Raw genomic sequence first — 27,991 nt, 5'->3', positions numbered from 1 at the left:
GAGTGTTCTTCCTATGTTTTCCTCTAAGAGTTTTATAGTGCCTGGTCTTACATTTAGGTCTCTAATCCATTTTGAGTTTATTTTTGTGTATGGTGTTAGGGAGTGTTCTAATTTCATTCTTTTACATGTAGCTGTCCAGTTTTCCCAGCACCACTTATTGAAGAGACTGTGTTTTCTCCATTGTATATCCTTGCCTCCTTTGTCATAGATTAGTTGACCATAGGTGCATGGGTTTATCTCTGGGCTTTCTATCTTGTTCCATTGATCTATGTTTCTGTTTTTGTGCCAGTACCATATTGTCTTGATTACTGTAGCTTTGCAGTACAGTCTGAAGTCAGGGAGTCTGATTCCTCCAGCTCCGTTTTTTTCCCTCAAGACTGCTTTGGCTATTTGGGGTCTTTTGTGTCTCCATACAAATTTTAAGATTTTTTGTTCTAGTTCTGTTTAAAATGCCATTGGTAATTTGATAGGGATTGCATTGAATCTGTAGATTGCTTTGGGTAGTATAGTCATATTCACAATATTGATTCTTCCAATCCAAGAACGTAGTATATCTCTCCATCTGTTGGTATCATCTTAATTTCTTTCATCAGTGTCTTATAGTTTTCTGCATACAGGTCTTTTGTCTCCCTAGGTAGGTTTATTCCTAGGTGTTCTATTCTTTTTGTTGCAGTGGTAAATGGGAGTGTTTCCTTAACTTCTCTTTCAGATTTTTCATCATTAGTGTTTAGGAATGCAAGAGATTTCTGTGCATTAATTTTGTATCCTACAACTTTACCAAATTCATTGATTAGCCCTAGTAGTTTTCTGGTGGCATCTTTAGGATTCTCTATGTATAGTATCATGTCATCTGCAAACAGTGACAGTTTTACTTCTTCTTTTCCAATTTGTATTCCTTTTATTTCTTTTTCTTCTCTGATTGCCATGGCTAGGACTTCCAAAACTATGTTGAATAATAGTGGTGAGAGTGGACATCCTTGTCTTGTTCCTCATCTTAGAGGAAAAGCTTTCAGTTTTTCACCATTGAGAATGATGTTTGCTGTGGGTTTGTCATATATGGCCTTTATTATGTTGAAGTAGGTTCCCTCTCTGCCCACTTTCTGGAGAGTTTTTATCATAAATGGGTGTTGAATTTTGTCAGAAGTTTTTTCTGCATCTATTGAGATGATCATATGGTTTTTATTCTTCAATTTGTTATTATGGTGTATCACATTGATTGATTTGCATACATTGAAGAATCCTTGCATCTCTGGGAAAAATCCCACTTCATCATGGTGTATGATCCTTTTAATGTGTTGTTGGATTCTGTTTGCTAGTATTTTGTTGAGGATTTTTGCATCTATATTCATCAGTGATATTGGTCTGTAATTTTCTTTTTTTGTAGTATCTTTGTCTGGTTTTGGTATCAGGATGATGGTGGCCTCGTAGAATGAGTTTGGGAGTGTTCCTTCCTCTGCAATTTTTTGGAAGAGTTTGAGAAGGATGGGTGTTAGCTCTTCTCTAAATGTTTGATAGAATTCACCTGTGAAGCCATCTGGTCCTGGACTTTTGTTTGTTGGGAGATTTTTTTTTTTTTAATAAATTTATTTATTTATTTATTTTTGGCTGTGTTGGGTCTTCATTTCTGTGCGAGGGCTTTCTCTAGTTGCGGCGAGCGGGGGCCACTCTTCATCATGGTGCACGGGCCTCTCACTGTCGCGGCCTCTCTTGTTGCGGAGCACAGGCTCCAGACGCGCAGGCTCAGTAGTTGTGGCTCACGGGCCTAGCTGCTCCGTGGCATGTGGGATCTTCCCAGACCAGGGCTCGAACCCGTGTCCCCTGCATTGGCAGGCAGATTCTCAACCACTGCGCCACCAGGGAAGCCCTGTTGGGAGATTTTTAATCACAGTTTCAATTTCATTACTTGTGATTGGTCTGTTCATATTTTCTGTTTCTTCCTGGTTCAGTCTTGGAAGGTTATACCTTTCTAAGAATTTGTCCATTTCTTCCAGGTTGTCCATTTTATTGGCATAGAGTTGCTTGTAGTAGTCTCTTAGGATGCTTTGTATTTCTGCGGTGTCTGTTGTAACTTCTCCTTTTTCATTTCTAATTTTATTGATTTGAGTCCTCTCCCTCTTTTTCTTGATGAGTCTGGCTAATGGTTTGTCAATTTTGTTTATCTTCTCAAAGAACCAGCTTTTAGTTTTATTGATCTTTGCTACTGTTTTCTTTGTTTCTATTTCATTTATTTCTGCTCTGATCTTTATGATTTCTTTCCTTCTGCTAACTTTGGGTTTTGTTTGTTCTTCTTTCTCTAGTTCCTTTAGGTGTAACGTTAGATTGTTTATTTGAGATTTTTCTTGTTTCCTGAGGTAGGCTTGTATAGCTATAAACTTCCCTCTTAGAACTGCTTTTGCTGCACCCCAAAGGTTTTGGATTGTCGTGTTTTCATTGTCATTTGTCTCTAGGTATTTTTTGATTTCCTCTTTGATTTCTTCAGTGATCTCTTGGTTATTTAGTAACGCATTGTTTAGCCTCCATGTGTTTGTGTTTTTTACGGTTTTTTCCCTGTAATTGATTTCTAATTTCATAGTGTTTTGGTCAGAAAAGATGCTAGATATGATTTCAGTTTTCTTAAATTTACTGAGGCTTGATTTGTGACCCAAGATGTGATCTATCCTGGAGAATGTTCCGTGCACACTTGAGAAGAAAGTGTAATCTGCTGTTTTTGGATGGAAGGTCCTATAAATATCAATTAAATCTATCTGGTCTATTGTGTCATTTAAAGCTTGTGTTTCCTTATTAATTTTCTGTTTGGATGATCTGTCCATTGGTGTAAGTGAGGTGTTAAAGTGCCCCACTATTATTGTGTTACTGTCGATTTCCTCTTTTAGAGCTCTTAACAGTTGCCTTATGTATTGAGGTGCTCCTATGTTGGGTGCATATATATTTATAATTGTTATATCTTCTTCTTGGATTGATCCCTTGATCATCACATAGTGTCCTTCCTTGTCTCTTGTAACATTCTTTATTTTAAAGTCTATTTTATCTAATATGAGTATTACTACTCCAGCTTTCTTTTGATTTCCATTTGCATGGAATATCTTTTTCTGTCCCCTCCCCTCAGTCTGTATGTATCCCTAGGTCTGAAGTGGGTCTCTTGTAGACAGCATATATATGGGTCTTGTTTTTGTATCCATTCAGCAAGCCTGTGTCTTTTGGTTGGAGCATTTAATCCATTCACATTTAAGGTAATTATCAAGATGTATGTTCCTATGACCATTTTCTTAATTGTTTTGGGTTTGTTTTTGTAGGTCCTTTTCTTGTGTTTCCCACTTAGAGAAGTTCCTTTAGCATTTGTTGTAGAGCTGGTTTGGTGGTGCTGAATTCTCGTAGCTTTTGCTTGTCTGTAAAGCTTTTGATTTCTCCATCAAATCTGAATGAGATCCTTGCCAGGTAGAGTAATCTTGGTTGTAGGTTCTTCCCTTTCATCACCTTAAGTATATCATGCCACTCCCTTCTGGCTTGTAGAGTTTCTGCTGAGAAATCAGCTGTTAACCTTATGGGAGTGCCCTTGTATGTTATTTGCCATTTTCCCCCTGCTGCTTTCAATAATTTTTCTTTGTCTTTAATTTTTGCCAATTTGATTACTATGTGTCTCGGTGTGTTTCTCCTTGGGTTTATCCTGTATGGGACCCTCTGCGCTTCCTGGACTTGGGTGGCTATTTCCTTTCCCATGTTAGGGATGTTTTTGACTATAATCTCTTCAAGTATTTTCTCGGGTCCTTTCTCTCTCTCTTCTCCTTCTGGGACCCCTATAATGCAAATGTTGTTGTGTTTAATGTTGTCCCAGAGGTCTCTTAGGCTGTCTTCATTTCTTTTCATTCTTTTTTCTTTATTCTGTTCCACATCAGTGAATTCCACCATTCTGTCTTCCAGGTCACTTATCCATTTTTCTGCCTCAGTTATTCTGCTAATGATTCCTTCTAGTGTATTTTTCGTTTCAGTTATTGTATTGTTCATCTCTATTTGTTTGTTCTTTAATTCTTCTAAATCTTTGTTAAACATTTCTTGCATCTTCTTGATCTTTGCCTCCATTTTTTTTCCGAGGTCCTGGATCATCTTCACTATCATTATTCTGAATTCTTTTTCTGGAAGATTGCTTATCTCCATTTCATTTAGTTGTTTTTCTGGGGTTTTATCTTGTTCCTTCATCTGGTACATAGCCCTCTGCCTTTTCATCTTGTCTATCTTTCTGTGAATGTGGTTTTTGTTCCACAGGCTGCAGGATTGTAGTTCTATTATCTGTTCTTGAGTGACCTCATTAACTATGGTCTTGTAAGGAATTTGTAATTTCATCTAATTTGTCTAATCTATTGACATAGAGTTGCTCACAATATTCTCCCATTATCCTTTTAATAATTATAGAATATCCACTCTTTTGTTCCTATTATTGAATACTTGTGTCTTTTCTATTTTTGTCCTCATCAGTCTATAAAAATATTTATCAATTTTCTTGATTTCAACAACCCAGCTTTTTTTTTTTTTTGGCTTCATTGCATCTTCATTGCTGCACGTGGGCTTTCTCTAGTTGCAGTGAGCGGGGGCTACTCTTTGTTGTGGTGCGCGGGCTTCTCATTGTGGTGGCTTCTCTTGTGTGGAGCACGGGCTCTAGGTGCACAGGCTTCAGTAGCTGTGGCATGCGGGCTCAGTAGTTGTGGCTTGTGGGCTCTAGAGTGCAGGCTCAGTACTTGTGGTGCATGGGTTTAGTTGCTCCGCGGCATGTTGGATCTTCCCGGACCTGGGCTCAAACCGGTGTTGCCTGCATTGGCAGGTGGATTCTTAACCACTGCACCACCAGAGAAGCGCAACAACCCAGCTTTTTGTTTCACTAATTTTTCTCTAGTTTTTTGTTTCCTTAATTTCCACTCTGCTCATTATTATTTCCTTTTTTTCTACTTACTTTGCGTTTAATTTGCTCTTCTTTTTCTAGTTTCATAAGGTATAGCTGAACTTATGATTTTGAGACCTGCCCATAAACAGTGGAATGGATAAATATATTATGGTGTATCAGGACTGGTATATAGAATGCAGGCAATTTTCTATTCTTTGGCCTGTATGATACTTAAATGACTGTTATCATTAAATTCTACATATGTATTTTATATTCTTCTGTATATTTGATAGATCTCACCTTTTTTAAAAAGTGGATTATAAAAAATTTTTAGGTGTAATATCTTACTAATAAATTTTAAAGTATCTAGGAGATGGAGACTTTTCTAGGAAAATATAAAGTAACATTAACTTTAGAAGGAAAAAACTGGCCAATTTTCAGAGAAGAAATTGATGCCTTTGTAAAAAACAGACAAAATGCCTCAAAATTTTGCCTGGACTCCATAGATAAGTGAGTTCAGACTTTCAAGGAGCAGGTAATCCCCATGCTATATAAGCAGTTTAAGAATATAGGTAATGACTGAAAGTTTTCCCAGTTTATTTCATATAGCTGGCAAAGTTTTTATAGCCCCAATAAATATAAGAGAAATCAACTTTCATAACTATAGATGCTGAATCCAAATTTTAAAATAGCAATTCCATTCAGTAGAAAATTAAAATAATAAAACACTATGAATAACTAGGGTACATGTCAGAGGAGTAAGAATATTTTACTATGTGAAAATGTGTTCTTATAGGTATATTTCACTTCTCATCCAGGAACTGAAATGTCTCAGTTTTAGTTTTGTTTCTGGGAAGACCTCAGAGGTATTGTTTATAGCAGACTGCTGTGCCTCTGAACTGAACAGTCTATTGGAGCTTGTAGCCCTTACTGTGCATCTGAAAATGTGCTCCCATCTTCTCAGGCCTGCTGCTACCCACCCCAGATGTGGTGGATATCCTGGTTTTGGTAGACTGGATCTGCCATAGATGGTAATGGGGACTCACTGGCCTGTTCCATAATACACCTTAGTCCTCATTTACTTGAATGGGGATAGATCTGTATGTGGTGAGACCATGTTTTCAGATAAGGACAGTTTTAGAATGAGGATTCAGGGTGCTTTGAGGTGTATCTCCCCATTGAAGTTAAAGCTATAGCAACACAGGGGGACATTATTGTGAGGGATGCTTCCTAAGGGGATCTTGGGGACTTATATAAAGCCATCCAGGGAATTCCCTGGCCGTCCAGTGGTTAGGACTCAGTATTCTTACCACCGGGGCCCCAGTTCCGGTCCCTGGTCAGGAAACTAAGATCCTATAAGCTGCGGGCATGGCCAAAAAAAAAAAAAAAAACCACCCATATTAGGAGATTTTGTGAGAGCTTTGTGCAGTGGGCCATTCATTGCCTGCTCCACCCCAGGCCCTGACCGGAGGTCCATGACCTGACCATCTCTGAGAAACCTACACTTTCCACCAGGCTAATTAGGTCTTCTATTAAGCTGTTTCCCATTTACTAACCCTTTGCTAGCAATTTCAGATTAATAAACTGGGGAAGTGTTATCAGAGGAGGCTGAGGATCTGCTCTTGCAGCAGAAGTAACACTCTAATTGGTCCCATTCTCAGGCCTTTTTTCCTACCAAATGAATATGTCCTCTCTTTAAGCCTGAGGCCTTTCAAGGGTACATCAAACTATTTTATGGCTCAACAGGCCACACACCTGCCCTGGGAGTGCCTCAGTACTCTTTATTTAAAAAAAAAATTAATGGTTAGTTCCACTTTCATTAGGGCTATCTTCATTTCAAAGTCATCCCCATCCTGACTACTGTCTTCCCCTGGTCTCCTGAACAACCTGTGTGGTATGTGAATCCTTATGACATCAGACTCTGGGACTTGTATGGCCTTATCTGTATCCCACATGCTGTGTGGCTTGTGTCACACCCCAACTACATTCCAGCACCTGAAGGAGAACAGCTTGTGAACATACTGGACTGATATTTGAATGACATTAGTGATGGTTTCCCACAACCTAATATTTCTTGGGCTCCTTTCTGATAAATGAGAGTTGCATGATGCTGGACCGGGCTCTGGAGTGGAAGACCTCTTAAGTAAGCATCCTTTGGAGCTTGATCACTCTTACTGATGGTTCTTACTCCACTCTTCCATAATAACCACCTAGATAAATTACTTCCTCATGAAGTCCTGGAGATTATCTAGTTCCCTAAGACTATCAAGGCAGTCCAGTAACTAATGACCCTATTTAGCTCCCACCTGATTCTGGCATATTCAATCTGACCTCACACAGCTGTGCTACAGTTAAATGCTGGAGATCGTTTTCCAAGAGGACTCAGTTCTTGGGATCCTTACCCCTGTGCCTATTTCTGAAAGAAGTTGATCTCAGTGCATACCAGCTGCTTCACTTGGGAATGAGGATTGCTTGTTTTCATTTGAGGTTTAGAAGCACTACGTCAAATAGTCCTGGCATCCAGTGAGAGTACACTGGGTCTGCTACAGCCAAACCAGCTGCTGAAAACCTAGAAGAAACTTAGTCCCCAATAAGCTGGATAGATGTCTTTTTTCAAGTGCTTTAGGTCGATCATCTATAATGTGCCAGGTGTCTAGATTTAGAGTCACTGATGCCCTGAAGTTTGGTCATAATCTGAGCAAACAGCAGACTACCTGGAAGAGTTTCTGAGATAACTTCAGCAGGCCAAGACTGGTAAAAGACACACATTGACCAGCACCTGATAGTGCTGAGAACATGTGGGAAGGAAAAATCCCTTCTCAATGCCAAAGAAATACCTACCGTGATGGAAATGAGAAGACTTCTATTTGGTGCCCTCCAAACTGACTTCTGGCTGCAATTGACTCTCTCCATGCCATTCTTTCCTGTCTCTGCCCTGTGTAATCTATCAAGACCCTGCCATCCACCTTGGGCTACAGTAACCTCCTTTATGTTGCCCAAGATACTACTGCCAGTTTCAGGATTTGGCCCTCCAGCAGGAGTATGACTTTGAAGAGTGGTGCTGGGGAGTTGCCTCTTTCAGTGTTGCAGCAGGTAAATTCAGGGATCTCAGCTTTCCTGACCTTTTGGGGGGACCTGGAGATGATGGATTCTTTTTTTTTTTTTTTTGATGTGGACCATTTTTAGACAGTTTTTAAACAATTTATTTGTTTGTTTGTTTATTTATCTATCTATCTATCTTGGCTACACCGGGTCTTATTTGTGGCATGTGGTATCTTTAGTTGCAGCATGTGGTATCTTTTCTCAGTTGCAGCATGTGGACTTCTTAGTTGTGGCATGTGAACTCTTAGTTGCGGCATGCATGAGGGATCTAGTTCCCTGACCAGGGATTGGACTCAGGCCCCCTACATTGGGAGCTTGGAGTCTTACCTGCAGGACCACCAGAGAAGTCCTGACGGATTCTTAATAGCTACATTACCACCGTAGTCTCATCACTTATAAAAGACTATCCCTGTAGCCTTTTGTTCTCCTGTTTTTGATCCACTACAATAGGCTTAACATTTAGGACCATCCTTTCTTAAATCCTCCTTCACCCCAGACATGAATTTTCGTCTTTTTACTTCACACAGGAAGCATTTATTAACACAGCCCTGAATCAGACATTATCAGAATTAGAGTATTGATGGAAGGAGATCCACGTGTATTGATTGGCAACCAAGCTATCCTCGTCTATAGCTGGTCAAAGGTGATGTTGGAGGTTTTGAAGGAAAACTTGCTTACCTCTATGAAAAACTAGCTTGACTCTATAGATTACCATGAAACTTTTATCAAAAGGCTCCCACTGATATTTTCTCCATCAGAAGTCCTATGGTAGTATTTTCAATGTCTCAGAAGTTTATAAGAAAATGACTAGGATCTGCTTCATAGAATGCAAATACAGCTGAGAATAGTTTAATTATTTCTCATGGATGGTAAGTTAACTCTGAAGAACTAAGTTTTTTAAATGTAATTACTGTTTTCAAAATTAACAAATGCTTTTGTTCTAGGTACGATAAAGTTAAAATATGCATCAAATTTTGTAGTTGGAAGGATCTTTAGGAGCAGTGGTATGATGCAGGCTCATGCTGGCTCACAAGAGCTGACCGTGCAGACCTCTTCCCAACTCCACATTCAGTGATAACATACTGAATTAATGAATACCATTGAAATTGCCATAGTGGGAGTATATACTATGGAAATCAACAAATGCTACAAATTAGGGAATCCCCCCCACTGCCAGTGAATGTTTTTACCAGCTCCCCAGTGCATAGGGGTCATCTAGAGTAAACCAACAACCTCATTTGTTTTTAATAGATGAAGACTATTAAGAGTTTACTCAAGAAGTCACAACCAATTAGGTGAACTTAGGACTAGAACCTAATATTTTCATCTCCCTTGTTTGACCCTCTTTTCTGATATGCAGTAAGACATCAACCTAACCCTTTGAATGCAGAATTTAAACTTATTAGTGATATTAACAGAGCTGTGGTAAACTTATTTTACCTATAGAGGCTTCCATTCCTTATGCATAACACAAGGGTTTGGATTTGATTTTTTAAAGTTTTTGGCTCTGACATTTCACAATAATTCCACAATTAAAAATAAGTCTAATCATGGGGAAAATGTGAGACATATTACTGCTTTTTATGGGTTATTTCAAGGACCTAAAGTGGGTGTGAGTGAACAGATCACCTTCCCCAGAGGAAATAATGTTTCCTAGTTCCCTCTGCTTTTTCTCACTAATAAGGAATAATGCATCTTTTAAACATTGAAACCAGGTCTTAGCTGTTAGAAGATCTTGGTAAAGTAAATGTAGTTTTTCTATTCTCTTTGCAGGGATGAGACCTGCTATGGTGAAATCCTGTATCTCAATAGATAAGGGGTGAGCACCTTTTCCAAAAAGTGCTTCAACTCTTTACTCATTCATTTTATTGGGGGCAGGGGAAATAATATTTTTGTAGTGGTTAAGAGCCCTGGCCACCTGGATTAGAATTGAAGCACAGTGCATAAATGTAATATATGTGACCTTGAGCGAGATATTTAACTGCTCTGTTCCTCAGTTTCCTCATCTTAAAAAATGAGGATAGTAATAGTCTCATAATGAGGATCAAATGAGTTGATAATGCACAATACTTAGAACAGAGTCTGGCATATAATTAAGTGCAATATAAGTGTTTGCTGTTGTTATTGTTGTTATTGTTATATAATTATAGTTGACCCTGGTCAGTTGCATAACATTTATTGAGACAAACCATTAGGCCTTAGTAAATCCAACAATCTTTCTGCATCTAGTTTTATAGCACTTCACTACTTGTCCCATTTCAACCCAGATCCCAAACCCTGTCAATAAGAGACGATATGATTTAGGTCTATATTAATAGAAAATCACTTCTGTACAAATCTTTGAACTGAACTGATACAAAGTTAATTGAATGGAGTTATATTTAGAGGAATTGTTCTTAGCAGTTCCTCAGTAGGAGTGAGTGAATAAATGAGTTGGTGTAATCTGATTTTTTTCTGCTTAGTGATTATCTTTTATGTCTTTTCAGAGAGAATGTTATGAGTGGATCACCACATGCTCTCACCTCCTTTCTGGCCTCAAAGGCAGGAAAATAAAGTTACTGACACGTGAAGAAAAATGGCACCTACTTGGAGAAGAGGTATTTGCCATGTGTTAGCACTGGTCATTATTCATACTCTTTCTGTATTTCAATAGATAAGGGTACTGTGACTTTTTCCAGTCAATGTTTTGAATCCTCATTCATTTACTCTATCAGAAGAGAATTTTGGTTATGACCAAGAGCATTGGCAACTCTTTTCCCTTCTGAAGGAGAGAATCATCACCCAAATGTCTCTCCTCACTTTCTTGGAGGGTGATTTTGCCTCCTACTTTATGGAGGAAAGGATGGCTTTCAGAGGGGAGTTACCTGCCACCTCCTGAGCCATAGCGTCAGACTTCTCTGCTTCTGCACGCACCCTCCCTCCTCCCTTCCCACTGAAGTCTCAGTCTTCCCATCCAAGGTTATTTCTTCCTTTGAGTACTTAATCCCATGCACATTTTCTTCCTTCTTTTGTATCTTTAATGCCTTCCTCTCTATAAACATGGTCTCTCTCCCATCTGAAAAAATACGCCCCTTGATTTTGTCTCTTTCTTTACTACTTCTTTCCCTCCTTCCTATCACAATCACTTTTCTTAAAACTCTACAACTACTATAAGGTCCCTAATGACCTTATTGCCAGATCTAAGTATCTCCAATCCCATATTTAACCTGACTTCTCTGTAGCATTTGATCCTGTTAACCATTCACTTTTTTGGTAATCTCTCCTTGCAAGACCAAAATTCCGTCTTTCTCCTACTTCTTTATTTCTTTTCACATTCCTTCTTTTAGTCTTCAACCTCTGCCTGCCTCTTAAGTGTTGATATTCTGTCCTTGGCTTGTTTTCCCTTCTCAGTCTACACTCTCCATATTACTATGTTAATCCTGTAGTTTTAACCACCTGTTTACTGAGATCCCAAGTCAATGAATATCATGTACTTAATGGGAGTCACAAATCTTTATTTTTACTTCAGTCTCTTTGAGGAAGTTCACCTCCAGCAAAGTCTGAAGAAGCTCCTGTTGCTATCAGAGCCATAAACTATACAGGTATGATCTGATGGCATGTATGTGAATGCTCTTGGGTCTAAGAAGGAAGGTTCCATCTACACACTTGCAGCACTTTTATTTTACATTTATTTATTTATTTATTTAAAAAATATATATTTTTTAATTTTGGCCACACTGCATGGATTGTGAGAGTTCCCCGACCAGGGATTGAACCTGGGCCACAGCAGTGAAAGGTCCGTATCCTAACCACTAGACCACCAGGGAACTCCCTTATTTTACATTTAAACACTGAAGAAACACCACCTTTCTAAATTATACACCTTTAACATATTCTCATTTTTCTTTGCTGCCCATGTCTTGGCCAGAATTATTTTGAATTAACCACTGAATGATCTCAACAACATTATACATCTTAATTACAGTACAGTTTTAGAAACTTAGTGAAGTACCATAGACATGATCTTGGCTGCACATCACATCTAGGAAAAAATTCAAGACCTATACAGAATCACAGAGACTTAAGAACAAAAAGGATTTTAAAGGTGGTTGAATTCAGCCAACCATCTGATGCGTCAATCTTAGTATAACACCTATGCTTGATCATTATGCCTATGTTTGAGTATCTGAAGTGATGGAGATCTTTCAGAGTTAGTCCCTTCGTTTTTGGTGAGCCATGACAATTAGAACATTATTCTTTTATTGAACTAAATGATACATGTTTCCCTGTAGCTTTTTTTCTACCTACTGGTCCTAGTTCAGTCTTTTGGGTTGATATGAAAGGGCTGATTTGTCTCCCACATTATAGTATTTCCATCTATTCTGTTACAGTATTTCTAATATTTGAAAATAGCTATATTCAACCTAAGTCTATTTCTGGGTTTTCTATTATTTTATATTAATCTGTCTATTCACAAGTCATCACCACAATCTTTTAATTATTGAGGCTTTTTTTAGATCTGGTAGGGCCAGCCCTTCCTCGCTGATCTTTTTCAGGTGTTTTATGGCCATTCTTGCTTACTTATTCTTCTATATAATCTACCTCTAGAAAATATATGATTCTTAAAAACTGGGATGATATTAAAATTATATATTAACTTAGAACAGACATATTTATGCTGTTGAGTTGTTCTATGAAGAATATGAGATATAGGATGTCTACTTTTATGCCTTTCAGTACTGTTTTATAGTTTGCTCATTTTGCACGTTGCTTATAAGGTACAGTTTGCTCATTTTGCACATTGCTTATAAGGTACGCCTGAGTATTTTATTTTATTTTTTGGTATTTTAAATGAGATCTTCTTTTCCATTATATCTTCTAATTGGTAACTGTGTATATATTACTGATTCCTGTATTTTAATTTTATGTATGGTGACTCTACTAAATTATTTTATTGTTTCAGTAGTTTTTCAATAGATTCTTTTGGGTTCTCCACATATTCAATCAAATCACCTACAAATAGAGACAGTTTTACCTCTTTCTTTCAATTATTATGCCTTTAATTGCTTTTTCTTATCTAATTGCATTGAATAATTCTCCTCTTTTCATTCTGCCTTAGCCTTTAGAATTTTCATGAGTGAGGATCTGTTGGAGGCAAACTCAATTTTTGTTTGTCTGAAAATATCTTTATTTCACCCTCATTCTTAAATTTTTTTTTGCTGGGTATACAATTCTAGGATGATTTTTCTCTCAGCACATATTATGATACTATTTCCACTGTTTTCTGGATTTTATTGTTACCAAATTGACAATTGAAAATCCAGCTGTCAGTTCTTTTGAAGTTAATCCATCTCTTCTCTCTGACTACTTTTAAGATATTCTTTTTGTCTTTGGCATTTTGTAGTTTCACTCTGATACATGTGGGTGAAGATTTTCTTTTCTTTTCGAAGTTTGCTTGGGATTCTCTTGGTTTTCTGACTCTTTGGCTGGGTATTTTTCATTAGATTTGGAAAATTTTCAGTCATCATCTCTTCAATTATTATCTCTACTATATTTGCTCTCTCCTTTCTTTCTGGAACTTTGAATGGATATATATTGGAATCTGTCCCCCATGTCTTTTAACCTTCTTTCATATTTTCTATCTCCTTGTCTCTCTGCATTGCATCCTGGATGATTTCTTCTGACTTACTTTCCAATTTACTAATTTGCTCTTCATCTGAGTTTAATCTGCTATTAAAGCTTTCTGTTGAGTTTTTTTGTTTTGTTTTGTTGTTGTTTTTTTTAATTTGTTGGGTTTCATTTATTTACTCAGCAGATATGTAGGGAGTACTCGCTATATGTTCAGCACTATGACAGAGGAGCTATGTGTACAATGTTGAACAGCACGTTTACCATTCTTGCTCTGTGGGACTTAGAGTCCAAGCTTGGGCCCAGAGAGGGAAAGGAAGGGATCCAGGGCTCGTTGAAGTTTCCATTAGGGCAGGTGGAGTTCCTCAAACCAAAGTGACCAATTATTGAGGGGTGCAGTCACTCCAATGGGTGTTGAACAGCATCTTGCTGAAGTAAAACAGAACATATCAGAGTGACTTGAACACCCTAAGGAAAAGAACAATTTCCCCCAATTTTGTTTCTGTCATATACGTGCAAGTCTGTATTGGATCAGTATGTGCAATGTACTTCTTACTGAGGGTCAAGTTAAAAATAGAAAAAAATAAACCTTGTGAACCTTCGGTGAAGGACGACCGCTCGCCTATAACGCTATACTCCTTGAAGGAGCAATCATGCCTTACTCATTTTTTTGTTCCTATAATGTGGATAGATGAAAGTGGATGGATAAATGGATGGATGGGTGATGCATGCATATGATTGATGGATGGAGAGATAGAGGGATGGATGAAAAATGAATGGTTATTTGGGTGGGTGGATGCATGCGTGGATGGTGAATGGAAGGATTATAGATGGAGGTAAAAAGATCCACAGGCGAAGTTGGTGCCTGCTGAGGGCAGGCAGCAAGAAAGGGGTGAATTGGTCTGAGGAAAGTTGGAAGCACCCAAGTCTTCACGCGAGATTCTTTGATCTCACCGCCACCCAACTGCGCAGCGAGCTCGATCCCACCAGGTTGCTACAGACCACGCCCTCGAGCGCTGCAGCAGTGAAGATAGAATCCTCCCTACCACAAAGGCCTCTGGGTAGAGGGGCCGGAAGTGCACAAGAGCACCAGAGGTCGGCCGCTGCAGTCCCCACCCTTTTGGGTGCATCTGGGGACGGGCTTTCCTGAGCGGCTGTTGGACCCTCTGCGTCTGGCTGATTAGAGCGCTCAGTGGCTTAAACTGATTCTCTCGCCGCCTCTACCCATTGTGACCAGGTCGTCTTTCCTGTCTGAGGCGGCTGGATGGGCTGCAGGGGTTTCCAGGGGGCGCGTCGCCGGGGGAAACCATAGAGAGGTGGCCCTCCGTCGGCCCAGTCCGCCCCCTCTCGAGTGTGGGTTAACACACTTACGTCATTTTCCGTCACCTCTGGCGGGGTGAGGAGTGCCGGCTTCTGAGGTGGACGCCTGAGGTGGACGCCGCTGGGTCAGGCAAACCAGGAGGGCGGGGTGAGGAGCGCCGGCTTCTGAGGTGGACGCCTGAGGTGGACGCCGCCGGGTCAAGCAAACCGGGAGGGAGGTGAGAAACGTGGAGAGAGCTGAGTTTGCACGCTGAGTCTCGAAGGGAAGTGGGGGCCGCAGCCTGGTTCCGCCCCCACTGCCTTCCGAGGGCAGCTGTGAGTTCGGGCCTGGGGCTTTCGCACTTAAAGCTGGGGAGAGTCTGAGAGAGGGGAGCAAGGCTTCTCTGAGGGCCCGAGTAGGCAGAGCAGGGTTGGGGACAGCTTTGGATCACCAGCGTAGCTTGGAGGCAGGCCTGCAGGTGTGTCCCCCGCTTCTCAGCTGTGAGCTGACGCATCCATACCAACCGGCAGCGCGTTAAGATGGCTGGCTATGCCGCTGCTCCCAACGCCTTGCAGACACTTCAGGAGGAAGCGGTGTGTGCCATCTGCCTGGATTACTTAAAGGATCCTGTGCCCATCGGCTGCGGGCATAACTTCTGCCGAGGGTGTGTGACGCAGAGTTGCGCCCACAAAATTACGCTCCCTCTCCGTTGCCCTCCAAGCCACCAAGCGGAAAGGGCGGGGTTCGCGCCGAGCCACGTAGGGACAGTGAAGACGCTAGGCGATCCTTAACGGGAATGGGGCGTGCACTTTCTCTCTTCTGCTTCTTAGACCTCATGCCCCAACCGTGAAGAGCCTTTTTTAAATATCTTCTGTTGAGTTTTAAATTTAATTGTTGAGGTTCTGTTTGGTTCCTTTTCAAGTCTGATTATTTTTGTAATCTTTCACAGTTTCGATCCCTTATTTCTTTAAAAGTGTAAATATAACTATGTAGTCTATCTGATAATTCTAACATATATCTGTATAAGAATATTAATTACAACATTATTTATAATTGCAAAATATCAGAAACAATATAAATATTGATCAATAGGGAATTGGTTTCATAAATTATGGTACATTCAAATAATAGGATTCTGTACAGATAGATGATTATGTAGTGAAATAAGAATCACCCATGATATGTTATTGAGAAAAGCAGACTAGGGAACATAGCATATATTATTATTTCATTTGTATGAACATGTTTATATGTGTATAAAGCAGACTAGAAGAATATTCAGCAAAGTGATAGAAGTTGTTACCTCTGAGGGTTCAGATTATTAATTTCTCTGTAGCTTTCAAATATCTTACATCAGTAGTGTGTTATCAGGAAAAAAAGGTATTTTCACTTTGGAAAAATATCCTAATATATTGTGAATATTTTTCTATACCATGTACATAATTTCTACAGCATAATTTTAAATTGCTATAAAATGTTGTATGGTTTATACCATAATTTTTAAGCGCATTTTCCTATTGTGGGCACTGAGCTTATATCTGGCTTTGTTTTATGAGCATCGCTGCAATAAACTTCTGTAGGACAGTCTTCAGTCAATATTTGTGCAGACTCCGTTGAGATATTCAACACTGTTTACTCCTTCTCTCTTCCCTTTTGGCTTTCCTGGTGGCCCTCTCACACTTCTGAGGCAACTTTTACCCTCTTTTGCAGGCTCCTCTTTCTTCCCTGACCCTTTATGTGACTAGGTTCCTGTCCTAAGTCCTCGTCCTCTAGTCATTTCACAAGTTCTCCTTTGGCGATATAATTTATTTTCTTGGCTTTAACTAAATGTAGATAACTGTTAAATCTTTACCTTTAGCCAAAATCCCTCCAATCTAAACTTCAGATCCACAAATTCAGCTATTTACTTATTTCCACTTGGCTATCTTAGTGGTGCCTCAAACTCACACAGCCTAATCTGAATTCATCTATGTTCCCAAACCTGCTTATCCAATTTTGTTCACTATCTCTGTGAATGGCATTATCATCTATGCAGTGGCCTATGTAGTGGTATATAATGTATATACCAGGTGACATTCAAGATGCTTCCTTTCCCTAACCATCCCGTATCCATTCAATCAATTAATCACCCCGCCTTCCCTTCCTTCCTCCTCTTTAAATCTACTCTCCTGTTGCTAGAGTGGTTGTTTTAAAATGCAAAACAGGTCAATCGATTTATAGGTACCTCATTGCCTTCAGGATAAAATCCAATCTCTCTGGCATAATATTCTAGCCCTTCCTCTGTGATTGTGCCCCTATCCATCTGCCTCTAAGTTTCTGTCCTCTTGAACTACTTTTGTTCTCAGAGCCAATCATGTGCAAATAACATTCTCTGCCTGGACCTCCCTTGTGCCGTCTTTTTTCTCCTCATTCATCCTTCAAGAAGAAACTCAGACATTATGTCCTCCAGGAGACCTTCCTGATTAACCCTCTCTTTTACCCCTGCCCAATACCAGATCTGGATTAAGTGCTCCTACTCTGTGACTATATGTAACCATAGCATTTTCTTGTCCACTGAATTGTAAGCTGCTTAAGGGCAGGGATTATTATTAACCTTTGTATCCTTATCACTAGCACAGTTCCCAGTTGCAAAATTAATGCTCATTAAATACTTTTGAATGGAAAATATTGCTAGTATTCTAAAATATTTATATCCATTAAGCTATAATATAATATTGTTTTGTCTCATAGGACACTGTAAAAGAATTAACTACGCCTGAAGCAGACAAGCTTCTTAAAGAGGATGAAGAAGGAAATATGGAGGATAAGAAACTTGAGGAGAAAAAGGAAGAAGAGAAAGCAGAAGAGGTAAGATTAGTATTTTTTTCCTTTTCCTTTATATTTTTAAAGGATGAATATATAATGAATATATATATATACACACCATTGAAAATAGAAATAGATCATCTGGCGTGAACTCTTCAACTTCTTTCCTTTCCTCATATAGGTTTAATCATACCTGCAGACACACTTGTCTCTTTATTTTCCAAGGATAGGGTGTTCCTCTTCCTTTCTAAATTCAGCCATTTCTCACTAGCCTCATTCACCTATACTACTGTTAACTACACAGTCTACCTCTCACCCTGATGCTGTTTCTTTATCCCTTCATTGCCATATTTTTCAAATAGTTGTTTAAACTCCTTGTCTCCACTTCTTCAGCTCCCATTCTTAGCTGCCTTTTCTCACTCCCCCCAGGCCATCCACACCTCTCTGCTCCTTATCCTGTCTCCACCCCTGCTGTGGCATTAGTAGTAAAAACAACCCTTCTTGGGGCATCTGTAATAATAATAGTAATGAAAATACAATGGTAACTACCGATAATTGTGTGCCTACCATGACCTATATGCTTTGCACATGTTAACTCTTATCTATACAACACAACCTCAAGGTAAATATTATTGCCCCCATTTTACAGATAAGAAAACTGAAGCTCAGAAAGGTTGACTGACTTACTGAAAATCATATAGCTATAAATGGCAGAACCAGCATTCAAACCTAGTTTAGTCTGGCATAAGAGCCCTCGCTAATTCCTGGGTGGACTACTATTGTCTTTAGCTTTCAGATCACTCATGATCACTCTCCATTTTGTCTTAACTTACTTCCCTGGGGTGTTTCTTTTGTGAATAGTTTAAATGTTGGCATGACCCCAGGCTGTGACATAGATCCTCTACTCACTCTACATGCAGTACAACAGAACAAAAATATTATATAACACCAAAGCCTCTTTTCACCAGCATTTTCTGTTTTACTTCTGGTACAGTGCTTGGCATATAAAAGGCAAAATAAATGGAAAATATTATTTTTTGGCCACTAAATCTGTCATACCTTTTAAATCCCCTCCTTCCCTTCTTCTGTGGCCTTAGTTCAGGCCCTTTTTTCTCTATTTTACAAACTCCTCTTCAGCTTTCAAATATCATTTTCTCTGTAAAAAAATCCCTGAGTGTCTAGACAGAATGCAGGGCCCTTTTCTGGGTGCACATAGCTCTTGGTACGCACCTCTATGCTAAAAGTAATCATGTAGACCATAATTATTTTATTGCTTATCTCTCCCACTGTTCTGTGAGTTCCTGAGGTCCGGAAGAAATCCTCTTTGTTTTTCTCACAGTTATCTCCCCTTGTCCCCACTTCCCCATCCCCACTAATTTCTCCCACAGTGTTTCCTGTAAGTCTTCAAAAATGCTTGTTGAATGATTAAAGCAAATGGAAAACTAAAGCTTCAGACATGGTGCCAGACAGCTTGCCATGCCACTGTGTCACACACCAGCTCACTAACACATCCGTGGTATTTCCGTGCCCTAGAAACCTTCAACATCTACAGAGAAGGAAAAACTCATTCGAGTCATTGGAGTAGACGAAAATGTCCATTCCCAACCTCTGTTTGGAACAGATGCATTGTCTTCTTGGGTATGTAGCTGAAACTCAACTAGGAAATTCAAAACTAGAGGGAAAAAAACTAGGAAATTTAACATTTGTAAAAATGATATGGATCTAACATAACTTTTAGCTTTTCCAAGAGAACTCCTAAGTAACATATTTTCCAGATATTTTTTTCTCCCAGCATCATCATCCTTGGAAAAACTCGTTTGTTCACCTTAGCTTTATAAAAACTTTTCATTCTCTTCTTTAAACCTCATTATATTTTACGTAATTTTTTAAATTAATTAATTATTTATTTTATTTTTGGCTGTGTTGGGTCTTCGTTGCTGCTCGCAGACTTTCTCTAGTTGCGGTGAGCAGGGCCTACTCTTCCCTTGCGGTGCGTGGGCTTCTCATTGCGGTGGCTTCTCTTGTTGCAGAGCACAGGCTCTAGGCGCACGGGCTTCAGTAGTTGTGGCTCGTGGGCTCTAGAGCGCAGGCTCAGTAGCTGTGACGCTCGGGCTTAGTTGCTCCGCGGCATGTGGGATCTTCTCACAGGGCTCGAACCCGTGTCCCCTGCATTGGCAGGCGGATTCTTAACCACTGTGCCACCAGGGAAGTCCTAAACCTCATTTTAAAATCAGCATTTCATCCCTTTCCTTAACTTAACAATGTCTTGGTCAATATTTGACCAAATTTTAAATATATTCATTCAGCAGACTCTATTGATAACTGTGATAAGAACATACCACAAGAATTATTGGGGGGCTTCCCTGGTGGCGCAGTGGTTAGGAGTCTGCCTGCCAATGCAGGGGACACGGGTTCGAGCCCTGGTCCGGGAGGATCCCACATGCCGCGGAGCAGCTGGGCCTGTGTGCCACAACTACTGAGCCTGCGCTCTAGAGTCTGCGAGCCACAACTACTGAAGCCCATGCGCCTAGAGCCCATGCTCTGCAACAGGGGAGGCCACCGCAGTGAGAGGCCCGCGCACCGCAACAGAGAGTGGCCCCCACTGACCGCAACTAGAGAAAGCCCATGCACAGCAACAAAGACCCAACGCAGCCAAAAATAAATAAATAAAATAAATTAAATAAATTAAAAAAAAAAAAAGAATTATTGGGAAATTGGAAACCTTTAGACAGTAGCTATGGAAACTCAGTAGGAAAGCAGATTTTAAATTCCTTCACAAATGTTCTAAGACCATTCACACTTAAGTCAGCTCTAGATTGGTATCTCTCTGTACAGGATGCCATGACTTTAGGAGTCTCTGGGCTTCATCCCACTAATCCCCTGAAATGGTATGCACCATTTTGTATGTGTTTTCATACTGTGCATTTTCTTGGGGAAGCAGGGTATGTGCCGGAAATCCATAGACATCATCAAATTTCTAAACCCCAAAGTTAAGAACCATTTCATTGCTAGGAGTCTGGCGCATCTAAATAGGCACTGGTGCATGTAGGGGTGAGGAGCTGTGGTGAGGGTCCTGGTGGATGGCAGCTAGATCACTAAAGTGGCAGCATGGTCCAAAGTAGAGGCAGATTGCAAGGATGTGTGTCCAGGGAGGTTGTAGGAAATAGGCTCCAACTCTGGGAGGAAGAACTGGGAGATACCATGTGGAGAGTCAGGCAGGAGCTGGCAAAATTGGAGTTAGAGTGGTACATGGGGATTGGGGAAGGCTGCGATCACATTCTCCCAAAGTAATGCCTTTTCAACAAGTTTCTAAAATTATATGTTAATATGTCAGTCGTTAAGACTGTGAGGCAAAGATGTAAGAGTAAGCAATGCAAATGCAATGTCATGAGACATATTTAAAAAAGGCAGGTAAACGGTAGCACTGTACTATTTGAGAACCCCCAGCAGTCCCACCCAAAGCCCTCCTGCCCCAGATTTGCTCCCCTGAGGTGAAAACCCTGCTATGCTATCCTGGCAAGGCATCAGGGTCAGGTCCAGAGTGAGTCAGGAAGCTGACAGGAAAATAGGAACCTGTAGCCTGGGGCAAAACGGAGGGTGTGGTGCTTGTCTTTGGTGGTGCGGGGCTCCTGCTCCAGGATGCCAGAATTCCATCTGGTACAGTGTGGTGCTATGTGGCTAGCTCACCTGAGGACGATGGGGCCCAGAAAGTCTATCTCTAGGCTTTGAAAAGTTGCTAATGTTCTACTATAGATCACTGAAGACCAAACTGTCCAGGTTCTCATTGACCATAAGGCCTGGGGAGTAGACTAAGATGCCATCCAGGTGTACTTGCAAATCCCTGGAGGTAAAGAAGAATCACATTCATCTTATGGGATGGTGGCTGGACCACTGGACAGGTAGAAAGGGATCACGAGGTACTCAAACAGAGGGGCCCTAACTGTGCTAGGCAAGTGAAGACAAGGTTGATCTTTGGAGATGTTGGTACCCAGAGAATGAAGAGTCCTTGACCTGGCTTGTGAGGTCATAGATTCGGGGCAGGAAGTGGAGCTGGGGAAAGTGCTGTCTTGATTTGGACCGCACTGCAGGCTCCATGGGGCAGGAAGGGCCTTGGCTCTGTGCTCCTTCCATTCACAAAGACACTGGGGCTCCCTGAGGGCAGTTTAAAGTTTCAGAAGTTTCACTGTAAAAATTTCTTTTGCTTTTGTTTGCTTGCTTGTTTTTCCTTTATTTAAAAAAAATTTATTATTATTATTTTTTTGACAGACACTTAGCCTCTGGCCCTAAGAACATAAGCAACCATTTAGCAAGGATACAGATCCAAGGCACCAGTCCTATTGGGCAGTGGCACTCTCTCTTTCTGGTCTGAAAACACAACTCCCAAGAGGCAGTACGTTTGATTGACACTGGGGAAGGAAAGAGAAAAGGAAGGTAGGGATAGGGAAGCAGAAACCTTATGGTTTGCAGGTATAACTTGTCTTGTCTCTGGGAGCTGAGTTATAGAGCAGGAGAGTGCCAAGAGATAGCTGGGTTCTGGGTTTCCAGTGAGAAGTAGCTCCAGACCACTGGGAGGCTAGGGACCTGAGCACGGAGAATTCTCCTCCTTCAAATGACTCCAGCACAGGATTTTCTGGGGGTTGAGATATGAGTGATAACAGGAGTAGTGGTGGTAAGTCACCACCAACTTGGACAGGCTAATTGCTTGGCCTGCTAAACCAGGGCCTCATTCATATCGTTACCTGATGCCCTAGTGTCCACCATAACTAGGAGGAGAAGGGGTGAACTATCAATTATTCAAAACTCTCCTCAATTAGCTGGAAATTAGGACTTTGTGGGAATTCCTGAAGACCATACTCAAAGCAGGAACCATGTACAAAGCTTGGCCTGCTGTGCCTGTTTCAGGCAGTACCCAACTTGGCACTTGCCTGATTCACTGGTGAATCAAGTCACCCCAGTAAGCAGCATTGACTCTGCCTCTGCTCATCCTGGGGAAAGGCCGCTCTGCCTTCAGGTGCAGCCCAGTTTAATCAGGTCTGAGATCCTGTTGCAGGGCACCCCTTGTGGCCCTCTCTGAACTGGACTCATGCCAAAGTTGTCCCTGGAGGAGAAGCAGCCTGAGCTCTAACATTGCAACCGAATGGTGGAGATATGGGATGACTAACTTCAGCAGGTTCTCCCTGAGGCTACCCAAAGTGCTCAGAGCTACAGTGGACCCTGAGCACTGCCGCCTGGCTGCATGAGTTGGGTTGCCTACAGCTCAGCTACTTTAACAAGCAAGATGTTAGAAACCATCTCTTTTAGGCCTATCTTCAAACCATAGGTCCTGGCTGTCTGTAAAGAGTTGTAAGTATGAGGAAAATGGGAGATTTTGCTGGATCACCTATGAACTCCTTTGAAAGGTAGAGTAGGGGCCAGACTTGGGGGGTCAGCAGTATTTTTTCACCAAGCTGAAGGAGGCCCTTAGAAGCCTGTGTTTTCTCCCACAATACCATGTACCCCAGGCATAGGTATTAAGAGCAGTAACTAAGTTACCCATCTTATAACAGCAACAGGGAAGAGTCCTTGGAATTGGTTCCAGAAAATATGTCCAAAGGTGACAGGGGCAATGTGGCTGGCTAGGAGTTCAGTACTGAGTGTTGGATTCCAAGGAACTGGGTCTAGAGCCAGATCCTCCCTGAGATAGTCTCAAGCCAGAGATATTAGTCCAATCTAAAGTCCATTAGTAGAGTCAAACCTCAGGAAGACCAAGCCAAAAAGGCCAAAGGCGTAATTGGAGTCAGAGAGAGAGACTAGCTCAAAGCTACAGCAGGTTGGCACGAACAAGAAAGGTCTAATGCGATTGCTTCCAAGAGCCGTGCGGCCCACGTTTGTCTCTATTATACAGCTGGTAAAAGAGCATAAAAGCCAGAGGAAGCTTCAAAATATGAGAAGAGGGCCCAAGGCAGTATCTGTGATAAGCCTTGAGACATCTGTGTCAGTACATGGGTGATGCAGGGAAGGTTGTCACCTGGCGTACGTAGGGGAGGCCATAATTCTAGAAGCCCAACGTCCAGCATTTTGGACCATGGGAATTTCCTGCTGAAGGGTTTGAAATGGACCACAAAATATTAATCTATACTTGCTGCTGTTAAAACAGAGGGATGTTTTCCTCGCACATTGTAACTAAATATCTGTCTGTTGAATTAATAGAGTCGGAAGGCTCAAATGTACACGGCAGAGTACAGTCCTGGTTTACTTTGGTTTCCACCTACAATTAAAACTGTTTCATGCAGCTATATAAATCATGTGTGGAATTGCATTTCCAGATGCCTCTGCTCTGAAAGCCTTTCTTTTGGATTCAAAGAACAAATAAATTAGTAGTATGTGTTGTATAGGCACAGCCACATCACAGGTTGCTGGTCCAGGCTGAACAAAGACAGCATTTACTTCCCAAACAAACTGCCCAAAGGGGAAACAAAACAAAAAGAGGAAAATATGTGACTGGGAAAATAAGAAGAGAGTAAAAGAGCTAGAGTAAAAGTGACAATGTTTGATACAGTTTCTTTTCGCTGGTTTGCTTTTAGAAAAAGCGAGCATAGTGCAATGGAATGTGTGTTTGAGGATGGAGAGGCCTAGATGAGGCTTTTGCTTTAACCCGCTAGATCACTGCGTGATTATGGCAGGCTGCCTATCCTCTTAGATCTCCCTTTCCATCTGTAAGGTGGGGTTTAACTTTTACTTGCCTCTGTTTGGGAAACATGAACAAGTGAGATTTTTAAAAGTACACAGTTCTAGGAAAATGTCTCATAATATTCATTTTAAAATATGCTTATAGTTTTTGTCTTCTAAATTTTCTCTTTTATCTTCCTCTTATTTTGTTTTCTGGAATATAGAGTCAAAATAAGTAAAAGAGGTTTTGTTTTGTTTTTTTCATATTTTCTCTGCCTTGATATTTATGAAGTTCCCTAAGGAACTGAAAGACCTTATTGAATTTTGCAATTTGTTATGTGCTTAATGAAGTAAATTATTAATAAGATAAATACAGTTAATTTCCTTGATCTTTAACTTAATTAAAGAAACATGTTTACCCTTCTCTTTATTTTTTAAACCTTTTCTTCTTTCCCTGCTTCTTTTTGTTGATATTGTTCCCCCTGCTTCTTCTTTACAACTCTAATCAAATTTATGTCCACCAGAGTGTGAATAATTTGCAAGCTGGTATGGTATTTGGCCACAGGAAATCCCTATTCTTCTTTGGTATTAAGAGTGTGCTTAATCATCTGCTATATAAACATGAATAGTAGAAAAAGAAGGCTTGGTCCGGAACATACTGAAGAAAGAGGCTATTTATCTTTGGGACTCTCAGTTCATTCATAGTACATGCTTTCTTTGTCAGAGAGAATCAGCTAATGAAGGTACATTGGCCCCAAAGTATCTTGAAGTAATGGCTATAATTGAACGCATGCAGGAGAAGTTAATGTAAGTATGAGACACCAGGATGTTGCTGACCAGGAGGTTAGCTGAGAAATGCACGTTTCTTGGCTTACCTTTGGTTCTCCTGCTTCCTTTTTCCTTACAAGTGGGATGGGTATCTTCAAATCTTCTGCTAGAGGCAGTGAACTACACTGCTCCAGGAGGAACATCTGTCCTCAGCCACAGTGAAGATGGAGGAAGTCAAGTGTGTATGTGTATATCTGGGGTGGGAGTAGAGTGTTAGGAGGGATCCAACTCAGTATGTTTCTAAGAGATGAACTTGAGAAATAAATGGAACTGGGAGAAGCTATTGTGTGCAGGAAAGAAGGTTACATAACCCAAATAGTAGGAATGACAACAGAGTTAAATAGCTAAGAATGCTACGAGAAGAGAATATAGACATATAACATGTGCCCTAGTAATTAAGAAACACACTTCAAACCGGTTTTCTTGATCGTAAGATCTGGTTTTAAAGGTGCTGGAAAAGAAGGGACACTATTTTATTTGTTTGTTGGATCGCATCAATAAAGAGAAGCCAAGATTAACCACTGAAAAGGGGTTCCTTGGCTATTGATGGAGAATTCCAAATACCCAAAAGTCAGATTTCACTAAGAAATGATAAATATATTGTATTCTTAAATCACACCATGACTGCACTCTGACATTACCATCCAGAGTAGCTCCTAGGCCCCCAATTCTTGGCTAAACATTGATGCTGCTGCTTCCCTTATTTGTACTGTTCAGATATATTCTTCTAATCCCATTGCCTTTTTTGGATAATGAGTTTCTAGATATGAAAGACACTTTTCCAAACCTTTCCATTTTATTGTGTTTCTCTGGATTTTGTCCACATCAGAGAGGTTGAAAGCAGAGCCAGACAAGCAGAGGAGAAGTTTGATGATGCGAATGAAAAACTTCATTATACCCTTATAAGAAATAAAGAACTGGAGAAAGAAGTAGAGGAAATACTGATGAAGTATAAAGAGAAGGAATCTGAAGGAGAAGAAGAAGAAAATGAAGGAGAAAGAGAAGAAGAAATCAGGCCAATAGAAAGAGCCTCAAAATCTCCAAAGAAAGGTGAGGATTGCTTTCTCATTTTGCTTTATTTAGGTTGTATTTACGAGCAAAAATTTGATTGGGTCATAAATATTTTAGAAGAGTATCAGTATCTTTAGTGGTGATCTACTAGTTCGTACTTCTCCTAGGAATGCGCACACATATAATTATATAATTATCTTGTTCAGACAAGTCACAAAAAGGAACACCAAATGACTACAATGGTAACTAATAAACTAACATGAGATACAATTTTTACTTATAAAACTGGCAAAGGTTTTTAAAAGCAAAGAATACAATGCTGGCCAGAGGGGGCAAAGTAATTAGTTTTACAAATAATACTTGTGGGTGGACAGACAGATATAGCTCTTTCAGAAAATAATTTGTATCAATATGTATCAATATGCCTTAAAAATACACATATACTTTGACTTAATAATTTCACTCTTGAGAATCTAGTCTAAGGAAATAATCCTAAATACAGAAACAAAAATTAATGCACAAAGATGTTCAGTGTATCATTGTATCTAAGAAGAAAAAATGAAAACAACCTACCTTTCCAATCATGGAAGAAAGATTAAATAAATTATGCTACGTTAAAATACCTGAATATTATACAACCATTAAAATGGTATTTACAAGGAATTTGTAATGACATGAGAAATTCTTATGTTAAGATATCAAATGCAGGAAACAGGATATGACACAGTATTTTAAAGCTAGAAAAAAGACCAGAACAAAATATGCCCAAACATTGATATACATTGTCTCTGGTTGATGGAGGTTTACGGGGAATTTTGTCTTTAGTTTTTAGTACTTAGTGGATTGTTTATGATGAAAATAATCTTCTTTATTCTATAGGAAAAGGAATTTAACTCTTCATTTTCTTATCTGTAATTAATCTATAATCTGCCCTCAAACAGTTCTTAATATCCTCAATACTGGAGGCTATTTTTTGAGTTTTGCTTTCATCTTCAACCTGCGTCAGGTTCCTAGGACAAGTCCTGGTGCCAGGGATAGTACTGGGCAGATATCTGCTTTCTGTTTTCTCTGTCACCCCTGTCTCTACCTGTGCCCCGCCCCCAGCAAAAGCAGTAAGTTAGCCAATCCCTCACAGTCTCTGGCCCAGCTATGGTACATCATATCAGTGTTGGAGGAGGAGTGTGAGCCCATTTTCTCCCCTTCTGTTAACTCTGAACTGGTAAAATGTTAATCATTACAGGTGTGAAAATCCTTTCGCTTTAGGTCTGAATATATGTGAAGGAGTTTTCATGAATTAAAAAAAAATTGTATCTTCTCCTATTGTGGTGTAATTTTATCCTGATAATCTGGAAACTAGACTTCTTCCAGATTACAGAAAAGTAAATACTGTATGCAAACCACACAAAAAGTCTCTGTGTTAAACTGGAGCGGTTACCGTAACATGGAATGAGTGACTTTAGTTTTGTCCATTTCCATAAAAGTCTTGGGGATTAGTTTAAATCCAGAATTAAAAGGTTTTAATAATTTTAGGTAGAGGATAATGATATACAGTTAGGCCCCAACCTGCAAACAATAACCTACACAAGGTTAGGTTATTGCCACTCTTCCCCCTCCTCCACACCCTCATCAAAGTCATTGCCAGGGGCTTAAAAGTAGAGGATGAGAAACCTTGCAAAGCTTAGGGGAACTGGCGGCTAAGCAAGGCAGTCCCCATGCCATGTGGTGACCTGAACATTTCTCTGAAAAACCCACAAGTTAGACATTTCTAGAATTAGCAGGCAGCTCCTTTAAAAAATGCAGACACCCCTGGAGCAATC

General features: G+C 40.1%; 1 protein-coding gene and 2 long non-coding RNA genes across 12 annotated transcripts in view; 2 read left to right on the top strand and 1 right to left on the bottom strand.

The window, feature by feature from the left end:
• The window catches only part of AXDND1 (axonemal dynein light chain domain containing 1), an 88,905-nt gene that overhangs the window by 52,846 nt on the left and 8,068 nt on the right, over positions 1–27,991 (top strand). For 7 of the 10 annotated variants that reach the window (XM_082381662.1, XM_082381667.1, XM_082381663.1 and 4 more), the window contains 5 exons: positions 10,462–10,572; positions 17,613–17,729; positions 19,221–19,325; positions 25,060–25,142; positions 25,993–26,213. In XM_082381662.1, the coding sequence (XP_082237788.1) occupies positions 10,462–10,572; positions 17,613–17,729; positions 19,221–19,325; positions 25,060–25,142; positions 25,993–26,213 (637 nt within the window). Of the gene's footprint in view, positions 1–10,461; positions 10,573–11,483; positions 11,557–17,612; positions 17,730–19,075; positions 19,326–25,059; positions 25,143–25,992; positions 26,214–27,991 lie in introns of those variants that run through there. The other 3 variants (XR_014241757.1, XM_082381665.1, XM_082381661.1) reach the window with 3 other exon arrangements.
• Positions 12,511–13,113, top strand: LOC309636126. The gene is made up of 2 exons (XR_014249251.1): positions 12,511–12,732; positions 12,767–13,113. It is a non-coding gene; the product is annotated as an uncharacterized lncRNA (long non-coding RNA).
• LOC309605044 lies at positions 13,730–15,426 on the bottom strand. Its single transcript, XR_014231221.1, has 2 exons — positions 14,969–15,426; positions 13,730–14,007 (listed from the first exon to the last, which is right to left on the bottom strand). It is a non-coding gene; the product is annotated as an uncharacterized lncRNA (long non-coding RNA).

The sequence above is a fragment of the Balaenoptera borealis genome (assembly GCF_965194805.1).
Source record: "Balaenoptera borealis genome assembly, chromosome: 1".
NCBI classification, from domain to species: domain Eukaryota; kingdom Metazoa; phylum Chordata; class Mammalia; order Artiodactyla; family Balaenopteridae; genus Balaenoptera; species Balaenoptera borealis.
The sequence above is the reverse complement of the archived record's forward strand: the minus strand, read 5'-3'. Positions and strand labels throughout refer to the sequence as shown.